At 48.1% G+C, this 18,647-nt stretch overlaps 1 protein-coding gene and 1 long non-coding RNA gene across 11 annotated transcripts in view; one reads left to right on the top strand and one right to left on the bottom strand.

Annotated features, from left to right (window-relative positions):
- ERC1 (ELKS/RAB6-interacting/CAST family member 1) overlaps nucleotides 1-18,647 on the bottom strand; it is a 435,845-nt gene that overhangs the window by 45,634 nt on the left and 371,564 nt on the right. For 6 of the 10 annotated variants that reach the window (XM_068141805.1, XM_068141804.1, XM_068141809.1 and 3 more), the window contains one exon: nucleotides 4,333-4,434. In XM_068141805.1, coding sequence (XP_067997906.1) covers nucleotides 4,333-4,434 — 102 coding nt within the window. Of the gene's footprint in view, nucleotides 1-2,677; nucleotides 2,745-4,332; nucleotides 4,435-18,647 lie in introns of all 10 variants that reach the window. The other 4 variants (XM_068141811.1, XM_068141812.1, XM_068141814.1 and 1 more) reach the window with 1 other exon arrangement.
- Nucleotides 3,765-17,945, top strand: LOC137442801 (uncharacterized). The gene is made up of 3 exons (XR_010987772.1): nucleotides 3,765-4,056; nucleotides 4,154-4,234; nucleotides 15,739-17,945. It is a non-coding gene; the product is annotated as an uncharacterized lncRNA (long non-coding RNA).

Below are 18,647 nucleotides of genomic sequence, written 5' to 3'. Positions count from 1 at the left end.
AGGTGAGGAGAAAGTTCTTCACGGAGAGAGTAGTTGGCCATTGGAATGTGCTGCCCAGGGAGGTGGTGGAGTCACCATCCCTGGAGGTGTTTAAAAGCGCCTGGAGGAGGCACTTGGTGCCATGATTTAGTTGCTTAGATGGTGTTGGGTGATAGGTTGGACTCAGTGACCTCAAAGGTCTTTTCCAACCTGGCTGATCCTGTGATTATCTTTAAGCTATTCTGTAATGTGTTTTCCTGAGGAAAATGCCTGAAGTACAAAGTGGAGAGAAATGCTGTGTTTAATGGCAACCACCCATTAACTCAGGAAGCTAAGAGAAACCCTGCTCAGCACAGCTGCATTCACAGATGTATCAACAGATGGGAGAGCAAAAGGGAAATCTTTCTATCAGTGTTTTCTACGCAACCTCCACAGCTGCTCTAGAACAAAACCCAGAGTTATTCCTACCTTCACAGTGAGTGTCATCTTCCTTTTCATCATTTGCTTACCTGTGCTTTAACTCCTGTGTTTCAGCAGATCTTTACAAGCATTGCCATCTCAAACCTTTCACACCACAGGCTGACACACAACCATTGCAGGAGCAGTGTGATCCCGAGGGAACGTGAGATCAGCAGTGAGCGTAAATTAACGCAGCACTCCAGCAGTTTGCCCCGTGAACAGATTTTCTCTGTTCAAACCCCAAGCCACGAAAGTCAAGCTTGACACTGTCAGAGCTGGGTTCAATTTTTCAGATAGCTGACTTGCAGAGAGGGATCTGATCTATACAGTCAGAGAGAGATGTAAATCTGCAGCTGATTGAGAAAAGATGAAAGGGCAACTAACTCTTCCATGGATGTTGTACAAATGGAACAGCACTTCCCTTTTTTCAGACATGCCAGGCAGACACTCAGCAGAGTTTGCTTTCCAACAACTGATCTGGAAAAATGAAATTCTGAGAAAAACTTCCCTTTTCTTCTGACATTGCAAAAGCTTTCCCTCACATATAGGTCAGTGAGCCCTGTGCTGACCTATTCCCACCTATAGCTCCTTTTGGTACAAAATGCCATTTTCAAGCACATGTGTGTCTGCTATTTTAACCAACCATATTTGTATGAAATTCTTTTACAGCTTGACTTTTGATTGCTGAGTTTCAGTGTTTTACTGTAAGCAGCTGACAAGTTGCTTTTACCAACCCCAGATGGAGCTTGCAGTTCAGCAGGGAACCCTTCAAAAGGCTGTGCTTCAAATTCATAGTATCATAGTATCATAGTATCAGTCAGGGTTGGAAGGGACTACAAGGATCATCTAGTTCCAACCCCCCTGCCATGGGCAGGGACACCCCACACTAGAGCAGGCTGCCCAGAGCCTCGTCCAGCCTGGGCTTAAACACCTCCAGGGACAGGGCCCCAACCACCTCCCTGGACCTTGTTCTCACCACCAGGGAAGGGCTGGTAAGCTATGTGAGGCTCAGAGACAGCCTTGGCTGCAGTGACCATGAAGCAGTTGAATTTAATCTCCTCAGGGCAATCAGGAGGAAGTACTCTAAGCTTACAACTCTAGACTTTAGGCGTGCAGACTTTGATTGCTTCAGGGATCTGACAGCCAACTCAACAGAACTACAAAGTGCTGCTCCTTCAACCTGTGTGCAGTATTTTTTCTCTTCAAAGAATGTGAAGAAAGAAAAAGTTTGATCTGATTTTTAAAACTATTGTCATCACACCTGAAGCCTTTAATACACTTCCTGTATTCTCAATAAGTTTATTCTGCTTCAAAACAGCTACTGCAAGGCATAAATGAATCCTGTGTTCTGTGGCCTAATTGATATTGGGCTTTTGTAGCTTTATATCCAAGCTCCTCATCAGTAGAGGATTACTTCTTCTAGGCTAGAGAACAGGAGATGGGCTCTGTCCTGTCTGCCACCTTCTCTTCTGGAAATGGGGGCTGCTGCAGAGGCAGTTTGATGGCAGAAGACAGCGAAAATTGTGGACACAGACAGAGAGAAACAAAGTGTACTCTAAAGGACAAATATCTACCCACTTCCCCCCTGCTGTTTTGGAAGAATGAGGGAGATGGAAGGGAGAGAGGAAGGTGGAGGGGATATTCCTCTTTGCCTTCAAATTTATATCCCTAGTCCACATCAAGATTAACCTACTATGAGCTAATCATTATCTGTGGACAGTTAGGTTAGCATGCATGGCAGCAATCTTGGTGGAAGATCTCAACATGCTTCAACCTTCAGGAGGAACATTATCTTCAGGAGGAAGGTTATCTTTCTTCAGGAGGAGCATTATCACTGAGCAAATTCTTTACTACTCAGAATTGAAAAAGCATCCAAAGATTTGGCTCCAGTGCAAAACCCTCTGAAAAGGAATCCAGCTGAAAACATTTCCTCCATGAAGTCAGTGATAAATGATATGAGAGACCCTTCCTGTTCTCTCATGCACATTAGGCGTTCGCTTTGCTTAGGAGCCGGATTGCATGCCCTGGAAAAGTTCTCCCCGCAACACGGTGAAGCACAGGCAGGATGGTGAGCAGAGGGAAAGCACAAGCTCCACAGAAGCACCCAAGGAACACCCCCATGCAGAGGCTAGGAGAGCAAGCGGGAAGCAGCACGACCAAGCGTCACAAAGCGCGAGGGAGTGAGAGGTGAGAGTGAGCGGCAGGAGCTTTCCTGCTGGGCAGGGAAGTTGATTCTCACCGTTCTGAACAAAATGGCTGAACTAAGAGCATCTGACTGGTTATGCCCAAATGCCCTCCTCCTCGTCCTAGCCGAGCAGAGGTGGCAAGGGGAGAAAAGCACCAGGGCAGCATGGGAACGAAAGAAAGAGTTGGTTAGTATTTAAAGCACATATGTCAGTACAAACAGTAGTACAAAGTGTTTAACTGTCTATGCAATACTCTGAACCACCTCGAGGCACAGCTTGCTTTGCTCTCCTGTAGGCTTTAGCAGCTTTTGAAATGCCCCTATGCAGAGTGAAAGTGCAACCAGCCACCCCTCCTCCCTACCACCCTCCCCTGCAAGAGACAGAACTTCCTTAAGTGTTTAAATCTGATCCTTTCTTTACATTGTATCTTTTCATTTAATCTGCCTTCATTTGCAGGCATGTCCTACAGTCCCATTCTGGAATTGGCTTCACTTCTCCATGGACTGACTATGTCTAACCAACAAATATTCTGCCCTTGCCTCCAAATCAAGCTTAGGAAAGCCATTTAATCTGCTGTGTTACCAGCTGCACTCTCCCAGAGAAGGCAAGGCCAACATCCTTCCAAAACATGGCAGAAAATTCAAGCCAGTCAATGTACAGTTTGTTCATCATCTGGAGGAGGGTAATAAAACAAGAGGCTAAAAGAATTTGCTTTGAAAAGGAGGGTTTTTTTTTCTATTCACTCCTTTGTTTCTCTTCCTTATTGTCCTCTGGCACAGACAGCAAAAGAGATTTTGAGAGACCTCTTTTTTGCCAGGTGAATCTGTAACTGCTCTTTGCCATTTCCCACATATACCTCACTCATTCTGCATATTGCTAGGTTGGTGCTTAAGGGTCTGGAGTGAGACGCCTTCCTTCAGACTTCAGCAGTTTCTAGTCGGGCCAGAGGGCAAAGAGGAGTGCCAAATGTTCCTTCACTTGGCCAAGGCAGTGATTAATGATCACTAATATTTTAATTAAGCTGGAATGGATGGGATTACGACACGTCACAGGCAATTATGTTGGCATTCTCTGTGCTGCCCAAGGGATAGGTAATCTCTCTGAGAGTTGTCAGGCACATGGCTGGGCTTCGTAAATGACACGGGAGGCTCCTCGCTGCTGTGGAGATGCTAAATTGATTTTCCTTCAGTTCACGGCCCATTGAGTCTGTGAGGGAGCAGTCTGTGCTCATTTGGCACAGAGGCTGGGATTTCCTCATGGGAAATGAGGGGAACTGCTCATATGCAATCCATAGATCAGAAAGCTGATCCTGGAGCACGACTTCCTGCTACCGAAGACAAGAAACAGCCCTGGACGCTCCACACGCTCAGGCAGTAAACCTGAGTTACTAAAACCTGAATCAGCCAGACAGGACTCCAGCCTTGCACTTGAAGTGAGTAACATTTCCTTCTTGCCTCTCCTTGTCTGCCCCCTCTTCTCCACCCACTTAATAACAGCCTGGTACTGGGAACTGTGTTTTCACCTTTCAGGAGTATTCAAGGAAGCCGACACAACAGCAACATCCATTTCTGGTCTCTAACTACCCTCTGGAATGCTGGTTTTGTTCCAAGGTAAGACATGCACAGCAGGGAAAATTACATACAGCTCCAAACAGTCAGCCAGCATACAGGAAAAATGACTTTGCAAGCGAAAAAGAGAGACACATTACCTGGTCAGGGGAGGGCTTGTGATTGGTTTGGTTGGAGTGGGATGAGGATTTGAGGTGATCATCCTCATAGTTGTCAGCCATCAGCTTCATCCGGTTCTGAGTCTACAAAAATAAAGAATATTGAAAACATTATTTCACAGAATCACAGAATCACCAAATCACCAAGGTTGGAAGAGACCTCAATGGTCATCAAGTCCAACCCATCATCACAGACCTCATGACTAGACCATGGCACCAAGTGCCCTCTTGAACACCTCCAGGGACAGTGACTCCACCACCTCCCTGGGCAGCACATGCCAATGATGAACGACTCTCTCAGTGAAGAACTTTCTCCTCACCTCCAGCCTAAACTTCCCCTGGCGCAGCTTGAGACCGTGGCCTCTTGTTCTGGTGCTGGTTGCCTGGGAGAAGAGACCAACCTCCACCTGGCTACAACCTCCCTTCAGGTAGTTGTAGAGGGCAATGAGGTCTCCCCTGAGCCTCCTCTTCTCCAGGCTAAGCAACCCCATCTCCCTCAGCCTCTCCTCACAGGGCTGTGCTCAAGGCCTCTCCCCAGCTTTGTTGCCCTTCTCTGGACACCTTCAAGCATCTCAATGTCCTTCCTAAACTGAGGGGCCCACAACTGGACACAGGACTCAAGGTGTGGCCTAACCAATGCAGAGCACAGGGCAGAATGACTTCCCTGCTCCTGCTGGCCACACTGTTCCTAATGCAGGCCAGGATGCCATTGGCCTTCTTGGCTGCCTGGGCACACTGCTGGCTCCTGTTCAGCCAGCTGTCAATCAGCACCCCCAGGTCCCTCTCTGTTTGGCAGCTCTCCAGCTCTCCATACTTCATAATATGATATGAAATAATGACATTATTGTTTCATAATAATGAAAAAAAATCTCAGTCACCCTTCTAATGTGACCATAGGGACAAAAAGGAACAAAGGTATTTATGGTCCATCCAAAATCCATAAATGGAAACAGGGCAATGACACTTGCATGAAGCATTAGTAGCTATTGCTATAAAGGAGTGGTAAAAACTGAGACACACATTCTAACCACTTCACCTCGAGCCAGAATGAGTTCTGCAATTAAGTGCTTCCTCTAACTTGTACCTACTAAAACTTTTGCTGTACTTGTGTGTGAAAAGGAAGCAATTGCTTGGGTTTAAGGTTCAAACACCAATCTGGAGAATAATGCAATAGAAACATCAGTCAGAGTCAGTTAAAAACAAACAAAAATGAAATAAGTTTTATATAAAAAAAGAGTAAGCTCTTTCCTTTAGATCAGGTTGCCCAGAGCCACATCCAGCCTGGCCTTAAAAAACCTCCAGGGATGAGGCTTCTACCACCTTCCCTGGGCAACCTGTGCCAGTCTCTCACCACCCTCATGGGGAAGAACTTCTTCCTAACATCTGACCTACATCTCCCCTCCTCCAGCTTGGATCACAGAATCACAGAATGTTAGGGGTTGGAAGGGACTTTAAAACTATTCCAGTCCAACCTCCCTGCCAGAGCAGGAGCACCTAGAGCAGGTCACACAGGAACACATCCAGGCAGGTCTTGAATAAACCTTCATTTAGAATAAACAAAACCAGGTTGGAAGAGACCTTCAAGATCATTGTGTCCAACCCATCAACCAATCCAACACCACCTAATCAACTAACCCATGGCACCAAGCACCCCAGCAAGTCTCCTCCTGAACACCTCCAGTGATGGTGACTCCACCACCTCCCCAGGCAGCCCATTCCAATGGGCAATCACTCTCTCTGTATAGAACTTCTTCCTAACATCCAACCTAAACCTCCCCTGGTGCAGCCTGAGACTGTGTCCTCTTGTTCTGGTGCTGGCTGCCTGGGAGAAGAGACCAACCTCTGCCTGTCTACAACCTCCCTTCAGGTAGTTGTAGAGATCAATAAGGTCACCCCTGAGTCCCCTCTTCTCCAGGCTAAGCAACCCCAGCTCCCTCAGCCTCTCCTCACAGGGCTGTGTTCCAAACCCCTCACCAACTTTGTTGCCCTTCTCTGGACACCTTCCAGCAAGTCAACCTCCTTCCTAAACTGAGGAGCCCAGAACTGCACACAGTACTTGAGGTGTGGCCTAACCAGTGCAGTGATATCTCCAGAGAGGGAGACTCCACAGCCCCCCTGGGCAGCTTGTGCCAGGGCTCTGTCACCCACACAGGGAAAAAAATCTTTCCTCCTGTTTCCATGGAACTTTCTATGGCTCAGCTTCCACCACTGCCTCTTGTGCTGGCATTGGGCATCCCCCAGCAGAGCCTGGCTCCAGCCTCTGGGCACTCACCCTGCACATCTTTACCAACAGGAATGAGGTCACCTTCAGGCTCCTCCTCTCCAAGCTACAGAGCCCTCAGCTCCCTCAGGCTCTCCTCATGAGGAAGATGTTCCATTGTCCTTCTTGGCCACAAGAGCACATTGCTGGCTCATGGTCAACCTTCCATCCAGCAGGACCCCCCAGTCCTTCTCCCCTTTCACTGCTCTCTAAACGAGGTCCCTAGGTGCCTACAAACACACTCACACAAACATGTGCAGAAACCCACCTGGGCAAAATGTCCACCCACCCAACAGGGCTTACCAAGACAATGCTCTTCAGAGTGGTGTAGAGGAGACTATAAAAGATCCAGGCCTAGGGTTTTGCAAAGTGAGCTGCCTGCCCTGAACCAGCTGCTTCACTTGGAGTGACCTGGGTGCCACTGTCACTGGGCACTCACTCCTGGAGCAGATCCAAACCAGAGTGATGCCATTTCTGTTCCTAGTTCATAAAGTAGACAAAGCCTCATTTATAGCTTTGTCAAATACTTGTATTCCAAAAAAGACCCTCAACAACCCTATGCCAGAGACAGCAAGCAGCAAATGATGTACAGCTAGACACAGGAACTGATCAGAGATGCACTGCAATGTCTGAAAGGAAAGCTTGAAGCTTGCTGCAGAGCTGCCAGCTGTTGATTCAGTCCCTTCATGACTCCACGCTTTCTCACTGATTTTAACGAGCATCTTGAGGCTAGAGGATGCAGTTTCTACTTGACTGTACTTGGATCATTACAGAGCAGGTCCAGGGCTTGAATCTGGATTTGATTTTGGGTTGGATTAATTTAACAAAAGCTAATAGCAAATTGAGCTTAAGAAATAGGCAATTTAATCAGGCAAAGTCCTTACATTGTTTGCTCTGTGTTGTCAAACAAGTTCTGAATCCAAGTCTGACTCATCATTCATAAATCACTGCTCCAAGCTTGCCACATTCAGACTTAAGCAAACATTATTGCAAAGGCACTTTCTCCAAAGGCATTGCTATATTAGATGCAAAGTTGCCTCTTTAACCATTTGTTCTTTGCATTGAGAGCTCCTGATTTTGAATGACTTCTCATTTCACTGGTGACAAACAGCAGTGTGTATGTGGAAAAAAACAGCAAAAAGGAGGAGTTTAGCAGAATGTCAGTAAAGCTTTCTGAGAGAAAAAGGAACTCTTCCCAGAGAGAGGCAGCAGGTTTTGTTCTACTGCATGGAAACAAACAGTGCTGGGACTAAGGCAGGAAGAGAAGAAGAAAAAGAGCTTTGTGTTTAATAATAGTAATAATAATAATAATAATAATAATAATAATACTACAAAACAGGTTGGAAGAGACCTTCAAGATCATCATGTCCAACCTATCAACCAATCCAACACCACCTAAACAACTAACCCATGGCACCAAGCACCCCATCAAGTCTCCTCCTGAACACCTCCAGTGATGGTGACTCCACCACCTCCCCAGGCAGCCCATTCCAATGGGCAATCACTCTCTCTGTATAGAATTTCCTCCTAACCTCCAGCCTAAACCTCCCCTGGCACAGCCTGAGACTGTGTCCTCTTGTTCTGGTGCTGGCTGCCTGGGAGAAGAGACCAACCTCTGCCTGGCTACAACCTCCCTTCAGGGAGTTGTAGAGAGCAATAAGGTCACCCCTCTTCCTCTCCAGGCTAAGCAGCCCCAGCTCCCTCAGCCTCTCCTCACAGGGCTGTGTTCCAAACCCCTCACCAACTTTGTTGCCCTTCTCTGGACACCTTCCAGCAAGTCAACCTCCTTCCTAAACTGAGGGGCCCAGAACTGGACACAGGACTCGAGGTGTGGCCTAACCAGTGCAGTGTACAGGGGCAGAATGACCTCCCTGCTCCTGCTGGCCACACTCTTCCTGATGCAGGCCAGGATGCCCTTGGCCCTCTTGGCTGCCTGGGCACACTGCAGGCTCATGTTCAGCCTACCATCAACCAGCACCCCCAGGTCCCTCTCTGCCTGGCTGCTCTCAGCCACTCTGACCCCAGCCTGTAGCACTGCATGGGGTTGCTGTGGCCAATGTGCAGAACCTGGCACTTGGATGTGTTCAATCTCCTGCCCTTGGCCACTGCCCATCTGTCCAGCCTGTCGAGGTCCCTCTGCAGAGCCTCTCTACCCTCCAGCAGATCAACTCCTGCCCCCAGCTTGGTGTTGTCTGCAAATTTACTGATGATGGACTCAATGCCCTCATCCAGATCATCAATGAAGATGTTAAAGAGCACAGGGCCCAGCACTGATCCTTGGGGCACACCACTGGTGCCTGGCTGCCAGCTGGCTGTGGCACCATTCACCACCACTCTCTGGGCTCAGCCTCCAGCCAGTTCCTAACCCAATGCAGTGTGCTCCCATCCAAGCCACGGGCTGACAGCTTGGTCAGGAGTTTGCTATGGGGGATGGTGTCAAAGGCCTTGATGAAGTCTAGGTAGACTCCATCCACAGCCTGCCCCACATCCACCAGGCAGTCACCTGATCATAGAAGGAGATCAGGTTGGTCTGAAGCACAGTATCTCTCACATAAGATTCTATGGTGGAATTGAAAGGATCTGTGTATTTCTGTCACTCAACCTCAAGGAGAGTAACCTACTATTAATATTTAGAAGCCATGAGATGAGGCTGAGAGAAATGGGGTGGTTTGCTCTCAAAAAGAGGAGGCTTCTTTACTTTGTAGAAGAAAGCAGAAGACAAAGCCATGCTCTTGCTGGAGGGGACAGGACAAGAGCTGATAGATGCAAACTGAAAAACAGAAAGCTCTCATGAGATGACAGCAAAATTCCTTTCAGAATGAGGCTGATCAGACACCAGAACAGGCTGCCAAGAGGCTGTGGCATCTCCACCCTTGTAGACACTGAAAATGCCACCGGCCATGGCCTTGAGCAAGCTGCTCTGATTGCGACGCTCTCAGCAGGTTGCAGGAGTCCACTCCAACATGAAACATGCTGTGACTCATGTTATTTGGGCATTTCATCATTAGGTAACTTCATGGGTATCAAGGCTGGAGTTTTCAAAGCAAGAGGGAGCTAAGTTCCTAAATTCCTCATGGTTGTGAAATATGACTTAGCTGCTGAGCTCCGTTGCAGCCCTGAGAGCAGTTCAGCACACAACCACCTCTGCAGCATCCTGATGATGACAATCACACAGGGTCAGCTCACCTGAAAGGACATTTTCTGTGTCCTTACACTGTTCCTTTAATCTTAAGAGTCCAAGTTTGAGATGTAGAAGCCTTGGCTTGAAATCACCCACATCAGCAGCATGATTTCACTACAGGAACTAATTTATACATTGATCACTGTAATTAGGCAAAAATCAAGAGCTGGAAGGAAAGCAGTTCATTTCCTGAGGGATAGCACTGAAAATTATTGTCAAACACTAAAGTTCCCATCAGTGTAGCAAATGTAACACAGAACATTACATAACAGAATGTATTTTACTAATTTTCTTTATGCCAAACATGGAACTAAAAATCTCCTGCTTAGGACTGGAATACCAACTGATGATTTTCCAGTTGAAAACTATTATAATAGCTCTAAATATATCACAGGATCAGAGGATGTCAGGAGTTGGAAGGGGCCTCTGGAGATCTTCCAGTCCAACCCCCCTGCCAGAGCAGGAGCAGAGAATCCAGCACAGGTCACACAGGAACACATCCAGACAGGGATGGAAAGGCTCCAGAGAAGGAGACTCCACAACCTCTCTGGGCAGCCTGCTCCAGGGCTCTGGGACCCTTACAGTCAAGAAGTTCTCCCTCATGTTGAGGTGGAACCTCCTGTGCTGGAGTTTCCATCTGTTGCCCCTTGTCCATCATAGAGAGCAAGTGAGCAGGGCCTGCCCCCTCCCTGCTGACCCCCAGCCCTCAGCTATTGATAGACATTGATCAGATCCCTTCTCAGACTTCTCCTCTCCAGACTAAACAGCCCCAGGGCTCTCAGCCTCTCCTCCCCAGGCAGTGCTGCAGTCCCTTCAGCATCCTTGCAGCTCTCCCTTGGACTCTCTCCAGCAGCTCTCTGTCCCTCTGGAACTGGGAAGCCCAGAACTGGATGCAATATTCCAGGTGTGGCCTCACCAGGGCAGAGTAGAGGAGGAGGAGAACCTCCCTGGACACACTCTTCTGCATGCACCCCAGGATCCCATTGGCCTTCTTGGCCCCCAGGGCACATTGCTGTCCCATGCAGAACTTGCTGTCCACCAGCACTCCCAGGTCCTTCTCCACATACAGAACAGTAAGACTCACAAATCTGTGCCCAGTTCAATGGGTGCAGTGCTCCTGGCAGGAAATGTCTCTTCTGCATTTTTCTGCTGGGTGGAAAGAATAGGTCTAGGGTCCTGAAACAGTCACCTGGAGACACCTTGCCCTATACAGATTGTGTATCATCATTGCTCCTCTCCAGATAAAAATGCTCAAAAAGATGGAAACTTCTAGAGCACATGTCTGCTGCCATGATTTACACACAAACTGTTTACTTTGCTGTGGGGAACCCCTCCCACATCCTGCAGTCCTGAACTGCTTTGTCACAGTGCTATGATACAATCCTCTCCAACTGTATGAGGTTAAGGCTCAGATCCTAGGGCAAAGATTTCTACATCACTGTAAAAAGTATGAACAACAAAGTGGCTTAACCACTGTGTCCTGTGAGAAAATAATGAACAGTGCAGACAAAGTGTTCATGTCAGGACTGCTTTTGTCTAAGAGCTCCAGAGCTTTAAGCAGAACTTGTGGTGGTAAGAGCAGGGTGTCTGATCCAAATTGCCCTTGAAAAATAGCCATTGCAGGTACCTTCTTCATGTATGTGAGAGAAACTGCTGGAATGAAAGAAACAAGACTTCACAACTCACAGAATCACAGACTCAACCAGGTTGGAAGAGACCTCAGAGATCATCAAGTTCAACCAATCACCCAACCCTAACTAATCAACCAGACCATGGCACTAAGTGCCTCATCCAGGCTTAAACACCTCCAGGGACAGTGACTCCACCACCTCCCTGGGCAGCACATCCCAATGGCCAATCTCTCTTTCTATGAAGAACTTCTTCCTAACATCCAGCCTAAACCTCTCCTGGCACAGCTTGAGACTGTGTCCTCTTGTTCTGGTGCTGGGTGCCTGGGAGAGGAGACCAACCCCCACCTAGCTACAACCTCCTTTCAGGTAGTTGTAGACAGCAAGAAGGTCTCCCCTGAGCCTCCTCTTCTCCAGGCTAAACAGTCTCACAGTCTCACAGTAAAACTAAGGTTGGAAGAGACCTCAAGGATCATCGAGTCCAACCTGTCACCACAGACCTCATGACTAGACCATGGCACCAAGTGCCACATCCAATCCCCTCTTGAACACCTCCAGAGATGGTGACTCCACCACCTCCCTGGGCAGCACATTCCAATGGCCAAGGACTCTCTCAGTGAAGAACTTTCTCCTCACCTCGAGTCTAAACCTCCTCTGGTGCAGCTCCCTCAGCCTCTCCTCACAGGGCTGTGCTCAAGGCCTCTCCCCAGCCTTGTTGCCCTTCTCTGGACACCTTCAAGTCTCTCAATGTCCTTCCTAAACTGAGGGGCCCAGAACTGGACACAGTAATATATTCTGCTACTCTTGTCAGACTCTGCTGGGTGATGCCCAGTGCCAGCACAAGAGGCAGTGGTGGATGCCGAGGCATAGGAAGTTCCACGGAAACATGGGGAAAATCTTTTCCCTCGTGAGGGTGACAGAGCCCTGGCACAGGCTGCCCAGGGGGGTTGTGGAGTCTCCCTCTCTGGAGATATTCAGGACCTGCCTGGGTGTGTTCCTGTGTGATCTGCTCTAGATGCTCCTGCAGGGGGGTTGGACTGGATGAGCTTTTGAAGTCCCTTCCAGAGCCTAACACTCTGTCATTCTGTGACTATCAGCTCTTGCCTGCTCCTCCCTACAGAACTTCTGTAATTGTCCTTTTGCCTTACACTTCTCACCCTTCTTACTCATCACTATTTAACCCTGTCCTCTGCCCTGTCTCTTGCTAGTGCAGTCAATTATATCAAAAGACAAAAGCACCAGAAGAGAACAGGAGATAAACTTGTTGCAATTACACAAGTGACTGGTCAGCATTAGCACTTGTTCTGGTGTGTGGTGGGCCTGCAGGGATCTCACTCTATTTTCCCTGTGCTTCTTCTGGCTATCAGGTAGTTTACTTCTGCCTGTGTTCTAGAGCCTTTAAACATTTGAGTACAGAAGGAAATTACCATGGAGCAGACTGTTTCCAATGCAGCCAACACCTGGAAACTTTTATTCCACACAGCACATGTGTAATATTTTAGTTGCCAAAGCTGTAGCCGTGGTGAATTCTGTTTAAGAACCACTATGTTCCTTCTTCATGGGTGTGCTGTTCAATCCTAGAATCACTAAGGCTGGAAAAGACCTCTAAGATCATCGAGTCCAACCCCAACCCAGCTGCCATGGCCACTAAACCATATACCCAGGCACCACAGCTACAGCTTCTTGAACACCTCCAGGCATGGAGACTCCACCACCTCCCTGGGCAGCCTGTTCCAACCCCTCACCACTCTCTCACTAAAGAAGTTTTTCCTAATGTCCAACCTAACCCTCCCCTGGCACAGCTTCAACTCATTGCCTCTCTCAACTGTAGGTCCCTAAGTTGTTTCATGTTCACTACAGATGACACTGGTATCTTGTTTGTACACCTCCAAACCTAAAGACCAAATGAATAGATTTCATCACAGTTCAATTAGAGATCCAGAAAGTGTACAGGAAAGTCTGAGACTTGGGAATATTGCATCCAGTTCTGGGCTCCCCAGTTCCAGAGGGACAGGGAGCTGCTGGAGAGTGTCCAAGGGAGGGCTACAAGGATGCTGAAGGGACTGCAGCACTGCCTGGGGAGGAGAGGCTGAGAGCCCTGGGGCTGTTTAGTCTGGAGAGGAGAAGACTGAGAGGGGATCTCATCAATGTCTATCAATAGCTGAGGGCTGGGGGTCAGGAAGGAAGGGACAGGGACAGCCTCTGCTCACCTGTGCCCTGGGATGGGACAAGGGGCAATGGATGGAAACTGCAGCACAGGAGGTTCCACCTCAACATGAGGAAGAACTTCACTGTGAGGGTCCCAGAGCCCTGGAGCAGGCTGCCCAGAGAGGTTGTGGAGTCTCCTTCTCTGGAGCCTTTGCATCCCTGTCTGGATGTGTTCCTGTGTGACCTGTGCTGGAGTTATGGTCCTGCTCTGGCACAGGGGAGTTAGACTGGAAGGTCTCCAGAAGTCCTTTCCAACCCCTAAGATCCTGTGAGCCCGTAACACCTTCTGGAACAGAGCTGGCAAAACCTTGAGGAATCCTGCCTGTGTCTGAGAAACAAGTGGAATTCTCCACATGCATTGGAAACCCCAAGATTTAACTACAGACATTGCTTGGAATATATTTGAGAGAGTGTTTTTCTTTGAAGGCTTGCACTAAGTTGTGTGTTATGATGAGCATGCACATCTCTCTACAGCACTTCTGCAGGGTAATTAGTGTTTTGGAAACCACAGCCCTGGCAAGTTTTTGAACCCAATTTGTGTTTGTAGGAACCATGAAGTTTGGTATCTCTAATAACCAGCAGATACTAGCTCAGCAGATGTGCATTCTCTGTACTAGTCCAGTCTGCTTCACATCTCATTGCAGTTGCTTATTCAAAGAGTTCATATTGAATCTGTTTCTCCACCATGCAACCCATCATAAACCATGACATCAGTGACTGTCTTCTCCTTTGTTGGTAAAATACTCAGGTTGGGTAATCTCTGGCTTTGCTAAGCAGTCTCAACAAGCTTTATCAATCCTTTAATGGAGAGTTTGAAAAGCCATACATAAAGTAACATGACTGTACTGACTGTACTTGTGACAAATGGCTATGTGGTGGAGACAGTGTGTCAGCCAGTTAATGGAGTCACAGAATCACAGGACACATCCACTTGGAAGAGACCTCCAAGCTCATCCACTCCAACCCTCAACCCAGCACTGCAGGGTCAACACCAAGCCATGTCCCTAGGCACCAGCTCCACACACTGCCTAAACACCTCCAGGGATGGGGACTCCAGCACTGCCCTGGGCAGAACATTCCAGTGTCTGAGAACCCTCTCTGGGAAGAAATATTTCCTAGCATCCAGCCTGAACCTCCCCTGCTGCAGCTTGGAATCATTTCCTCTGCTCCTGTCTCTTGCCACCAAGGAGCAGAGGCTGCCCCCTCCTCACTCCAACCTCCCTTCAGGGAGCTGTAGAGAGCAATGAGGTCTCCCCTCAGGCTCCTCTTCTCCAGTCTGAACACTCCCAGCTCCCTCAGCCCCTCCTGGTAGCCCAGGTGCTCCAGGTCTTTCCCCAGCCTTGTTGCCCTTCTCTGGACAGGCTCCAGCCCCTCAATGTCCTTCCTGTAGTGAGGGGCCCGGAGCTGAACACAGCCCTGGAGTCATCCCATTTCAGTCTGTGTGGAATGTTTCACTGGAAGCACACAGGTGCAAACACAACAGTTTAGAAATCTTTTCACCACTAATAACACAGAAAGATAATGGAGACACTCAGGTGACTTTTTTCCTAAGTTGTGAGCCAAGTTCAGTATCTGTGAAAACTACAGAATCCCAGAGACACTCAGGTCGGAAAGGACCCCAAATAAAAGCAAACTCAAAGCCTTCCTCCCGCTGCAACATCCTCAAGGAATCCTGGATCTCTCACACTGTACAAAACCAAAGAGATTATTTATGGAATGGATCTGAAGGCAGCAGCAGCAAGCAAAATGAGCTGCTGCTTTCATTCTGCAGGTGAGAGAAGAGGACTGGTTATACTGACATGCCACTAGTGAGCATAGCCTAGGGTTCAAGCCAGCAGGTAAGCACTCTTGGTTTTACAAGCCTGCCCGGTGCTGCTAGGGGAAGGCTGATCCATGGCAGAGGAGAAAGGCCTTGCTGCAGAGTTTCCTGCTGGAGAATACAGGATCAGTATCCTCTGCTGCCACAGGCCCTGTAAGTAGAAAGTGCTCCTTTATTTAAATTAGCTTAACAGCAACTGGTTTTTGCTAAATCATGCTGCCACACTCACTCTCCACCTCTTGTGCTGTCTTCATTACTTCCTTCATCAGTTAAGAGCTGATTTCTTTTGCAGGCAGGATGGCTACCCTTGAAGAGCATAGGAGCCCACTTTATTACCCAGTTTATGCTGGCTAATGAAATCTGCGTGCTTTGGACTTGTATTCCACATCTTCTAAGCGTGGCCTTCAACCCTGCAGTCATCTCTTTCTCCATCCTGCCTCCCCCATGGTGTCTCCAGGCAAGAGTCAGCTGGGACCAGTGTGAAAGTTCTGAATGGGCAGCCCTACACCTCTGCTCCAGCCAAACAAAACACATCAGGCCTCAATTCCTCTTGCCTTTCCCTGTGTGGGAGCACCACTTCAGACTTTTTTTTCACCTCTACCCAGCTGTGGATGTTAATTAAGCCCTTCTATGTTACACAGGCCTTGAGATGTCTTTCCCTCTATCAAATCCGGTTTAAAATGGTTGACAAATTGAAAGTTCCTCGGTAGGAACTGCAGTTCAGCTAAGCAGATGGATGGCAGTGCCATTTAAACCTTTCTTTGGAGGACTTCAGGGTAAAAGCTGCTCCAAACCAGCATGCTTTGCTCAAGTAGTAGGTTTGGATGCAGCCTCTCCACATGTTCTTGCTGCACACAAGCAGAGTTCTTTGATGCCACACTCCATGCCTTTCTTCAAGACTCTGGGAAGCTGAACTGCTACAAATACTCAAGTGAACAGCAGCAAGTCTCTCAAGTTCAGTTCATCTGTCTGCTGAGTGTTTAAATACATGCCCTTTATCCAGTCTTTTTAACCTGCATACCACCAAGGACAACAACAAAGTGAGATCCTACTCATAGCAAAGCCAACACCAGTCTTTGTCACAGCCCTCATTACTCAAACTGGCCAAAACTCCTGGGTCTACTTCTCCCTTTGCTCACTTTCTGCTCTCATGCTGTGTTTGTGGGTCCAAGCTAAAAAGTTAATCTCATGCTTTGTCAACTGAGAGAAAAACAATGGCAAGAAAGAAAAAGCAGTGAGAAAAACAAGCTGAAACGCACTTTGGAGCACCAACACTTCCTAACAGCTTTGCTAGCTGGGTGACACACATGTTTTACAATAGCAAAATGCAGAAGCTAGCTCAGGTTATGCTAAGGTTGGAAATGCATTCCAACCTTACTTTAAACTTCTGCCATTTAAGCACTGATACTAAGCCCCACAGAGAAGATGCTTATGAAATCTATAAATATCAGAAGGCAAAACCCCTCAGCTGCCTATGACATACATCCCAGAGCAGGCAGATATTTCTATCAAAAACAGAACAAGCTTTGTCTGTCATAGCTGTGGGACTCCTCCTGTCTTGTTATGTGTCCAGAGAAGAGCCATGAGGATGAGCAGAGGGCTGGAGCTGCTCTGCTATGGAGACAGACTGAGAGAGTTGGGGTGGAAAAGAGAAGGCTCTGAGGAGATCTTCTTGTGGCCAAGAAAGGTGGGAAAGGACTTTTTAGGGTGTCAGGTAGTAGGACTAGAGGAGGGGAGATTTAAATTAGACCTTAGGAAGAAGTTCTTCCCTGTGAGGGTGGTGAGAGCCTGGCACAGGCTGCCCAGGGAGGTGGTGGAAGCCTCATCCCTGGATGATTTTTAGGGCCAGGCTGGATGTGGCTGTGAGCAACCTGCTGTAGTGTGAGGTGTCCCTGTCCATGGCAGGGGGGTAGGAACTGGCTGATCCTTGAGGTCCCTTCCAACCCTGACAATTCTGTGACTCTGTGACTATTGACTTGAAATTTCTCTGTTTTTCACTTCAGCCTCACTCCACACCCTGCTCAACTCACAGTCATCTTTGTCACTCTTTCCTTTGTTATCCTATTTGATTCCGCTCTCCAAATTAATCAGCTTCCATATGCTCAACTTCACAAAGCTGCCTGTGTAACACAACTGGAAATAAATCATCTTGTTCAACTTCACAAAGCTGCCTGTGTGACACAGCTGCCTTAGTCACTCTATTTTAGTCTGAAATCAGATTCCCAGTCCAGTGACACCTATGAAAACTGATTGGTGAAATCTCATCTAGGCATTTACATACAAGTCATAGCTTACTGTAAAGTCTGAAATCTTAGTTATCATCCCCTTCTGCAACAAAATCATGTGAAGGCCATCAGCTCATGTGTATCTACATAACCCTCTCCTACTCGATGCAATTTGTACAACCCAGGCTCACAGGAGGTTAGGGGTTGGAAGGGACCCAAAGAGATCATTGAGTCCAACCCTCCCTGCCAGATCAGGAACATAGAATCCAGCACAGGTCACACAGGAACACATCCAGACAGGGCTGGGAAGGCTCCAGAGAAGGAGACTCCACAACCTCTCTGGGCAGCCTGCTCCAGGGCTCTGGGACCCTCACAGTCAAGAAGTTCCTCCTCATGTTGAGGTGGAACCTCCTGTGCTGCAGTTTCCATCCATTGCCCTTTGTCCTATCCCAGGGCACAAGTGAGCAGAGGCTGTCCCTGTCCCTTCCTTCTTGACCCCCAGCCCTTAGATATTGATAGACATTGATCAGATCCCTCTCAGTCTTCTCCTCTCCAGACTAAACAGCCCCAGGGCTCTCAGCCTCTCCTCATCAGGCGGTTCTCCAGTCCCTTCAGAATCCTGGTAGCCCTCTCTTGGACTCTCTCCAGTCCCTCTTGAAGTGGGGAGTCCAGAACTGGATGCTATGTTCCAGGTGCAGTCTCACCAGGGCAGAGTAAAGGGCATGCTCAAATCCTGGCCTGTTGTGGCTCTCTTTTTACAATAAACACAGTGAATGTTTTCCTTCACCCAGGTAGCTTTATTTTTGGAAGGTGCACAGCAGTGTTTTCACCGCAGTTCTTAGCCTCCTGTATTTTTGTTGTTAGATGACTCACTGCTTCAATTGCATTTGCCTGCAGCTTCAAAGAGCTGCAGCAGCAACCTCCCTCTATATGTGCTGCTCTTGGCAGCAAAAAAAGATAGTTATGTGCAGATCTA

Source organism: Melanerpes formicivorus, unplaced genomic scaffold (assembly GCF_026170545.1).
Source record: "Melanerpes formicivorus ecotype bairdi unplaced genomic scaffold, bMelFor1.0.p_v2 SCAF_8, whole genome shotgun sequence".
Lineage (NCBI taxonomy): Eukaryota > Metazoa > Chordata > Aves > Piciformes > Picidae > Melanerpes > Melanerpes formicivorus.
This window is presented reverse-complemented; position numbering and strand designations above follow the sequence as displayed.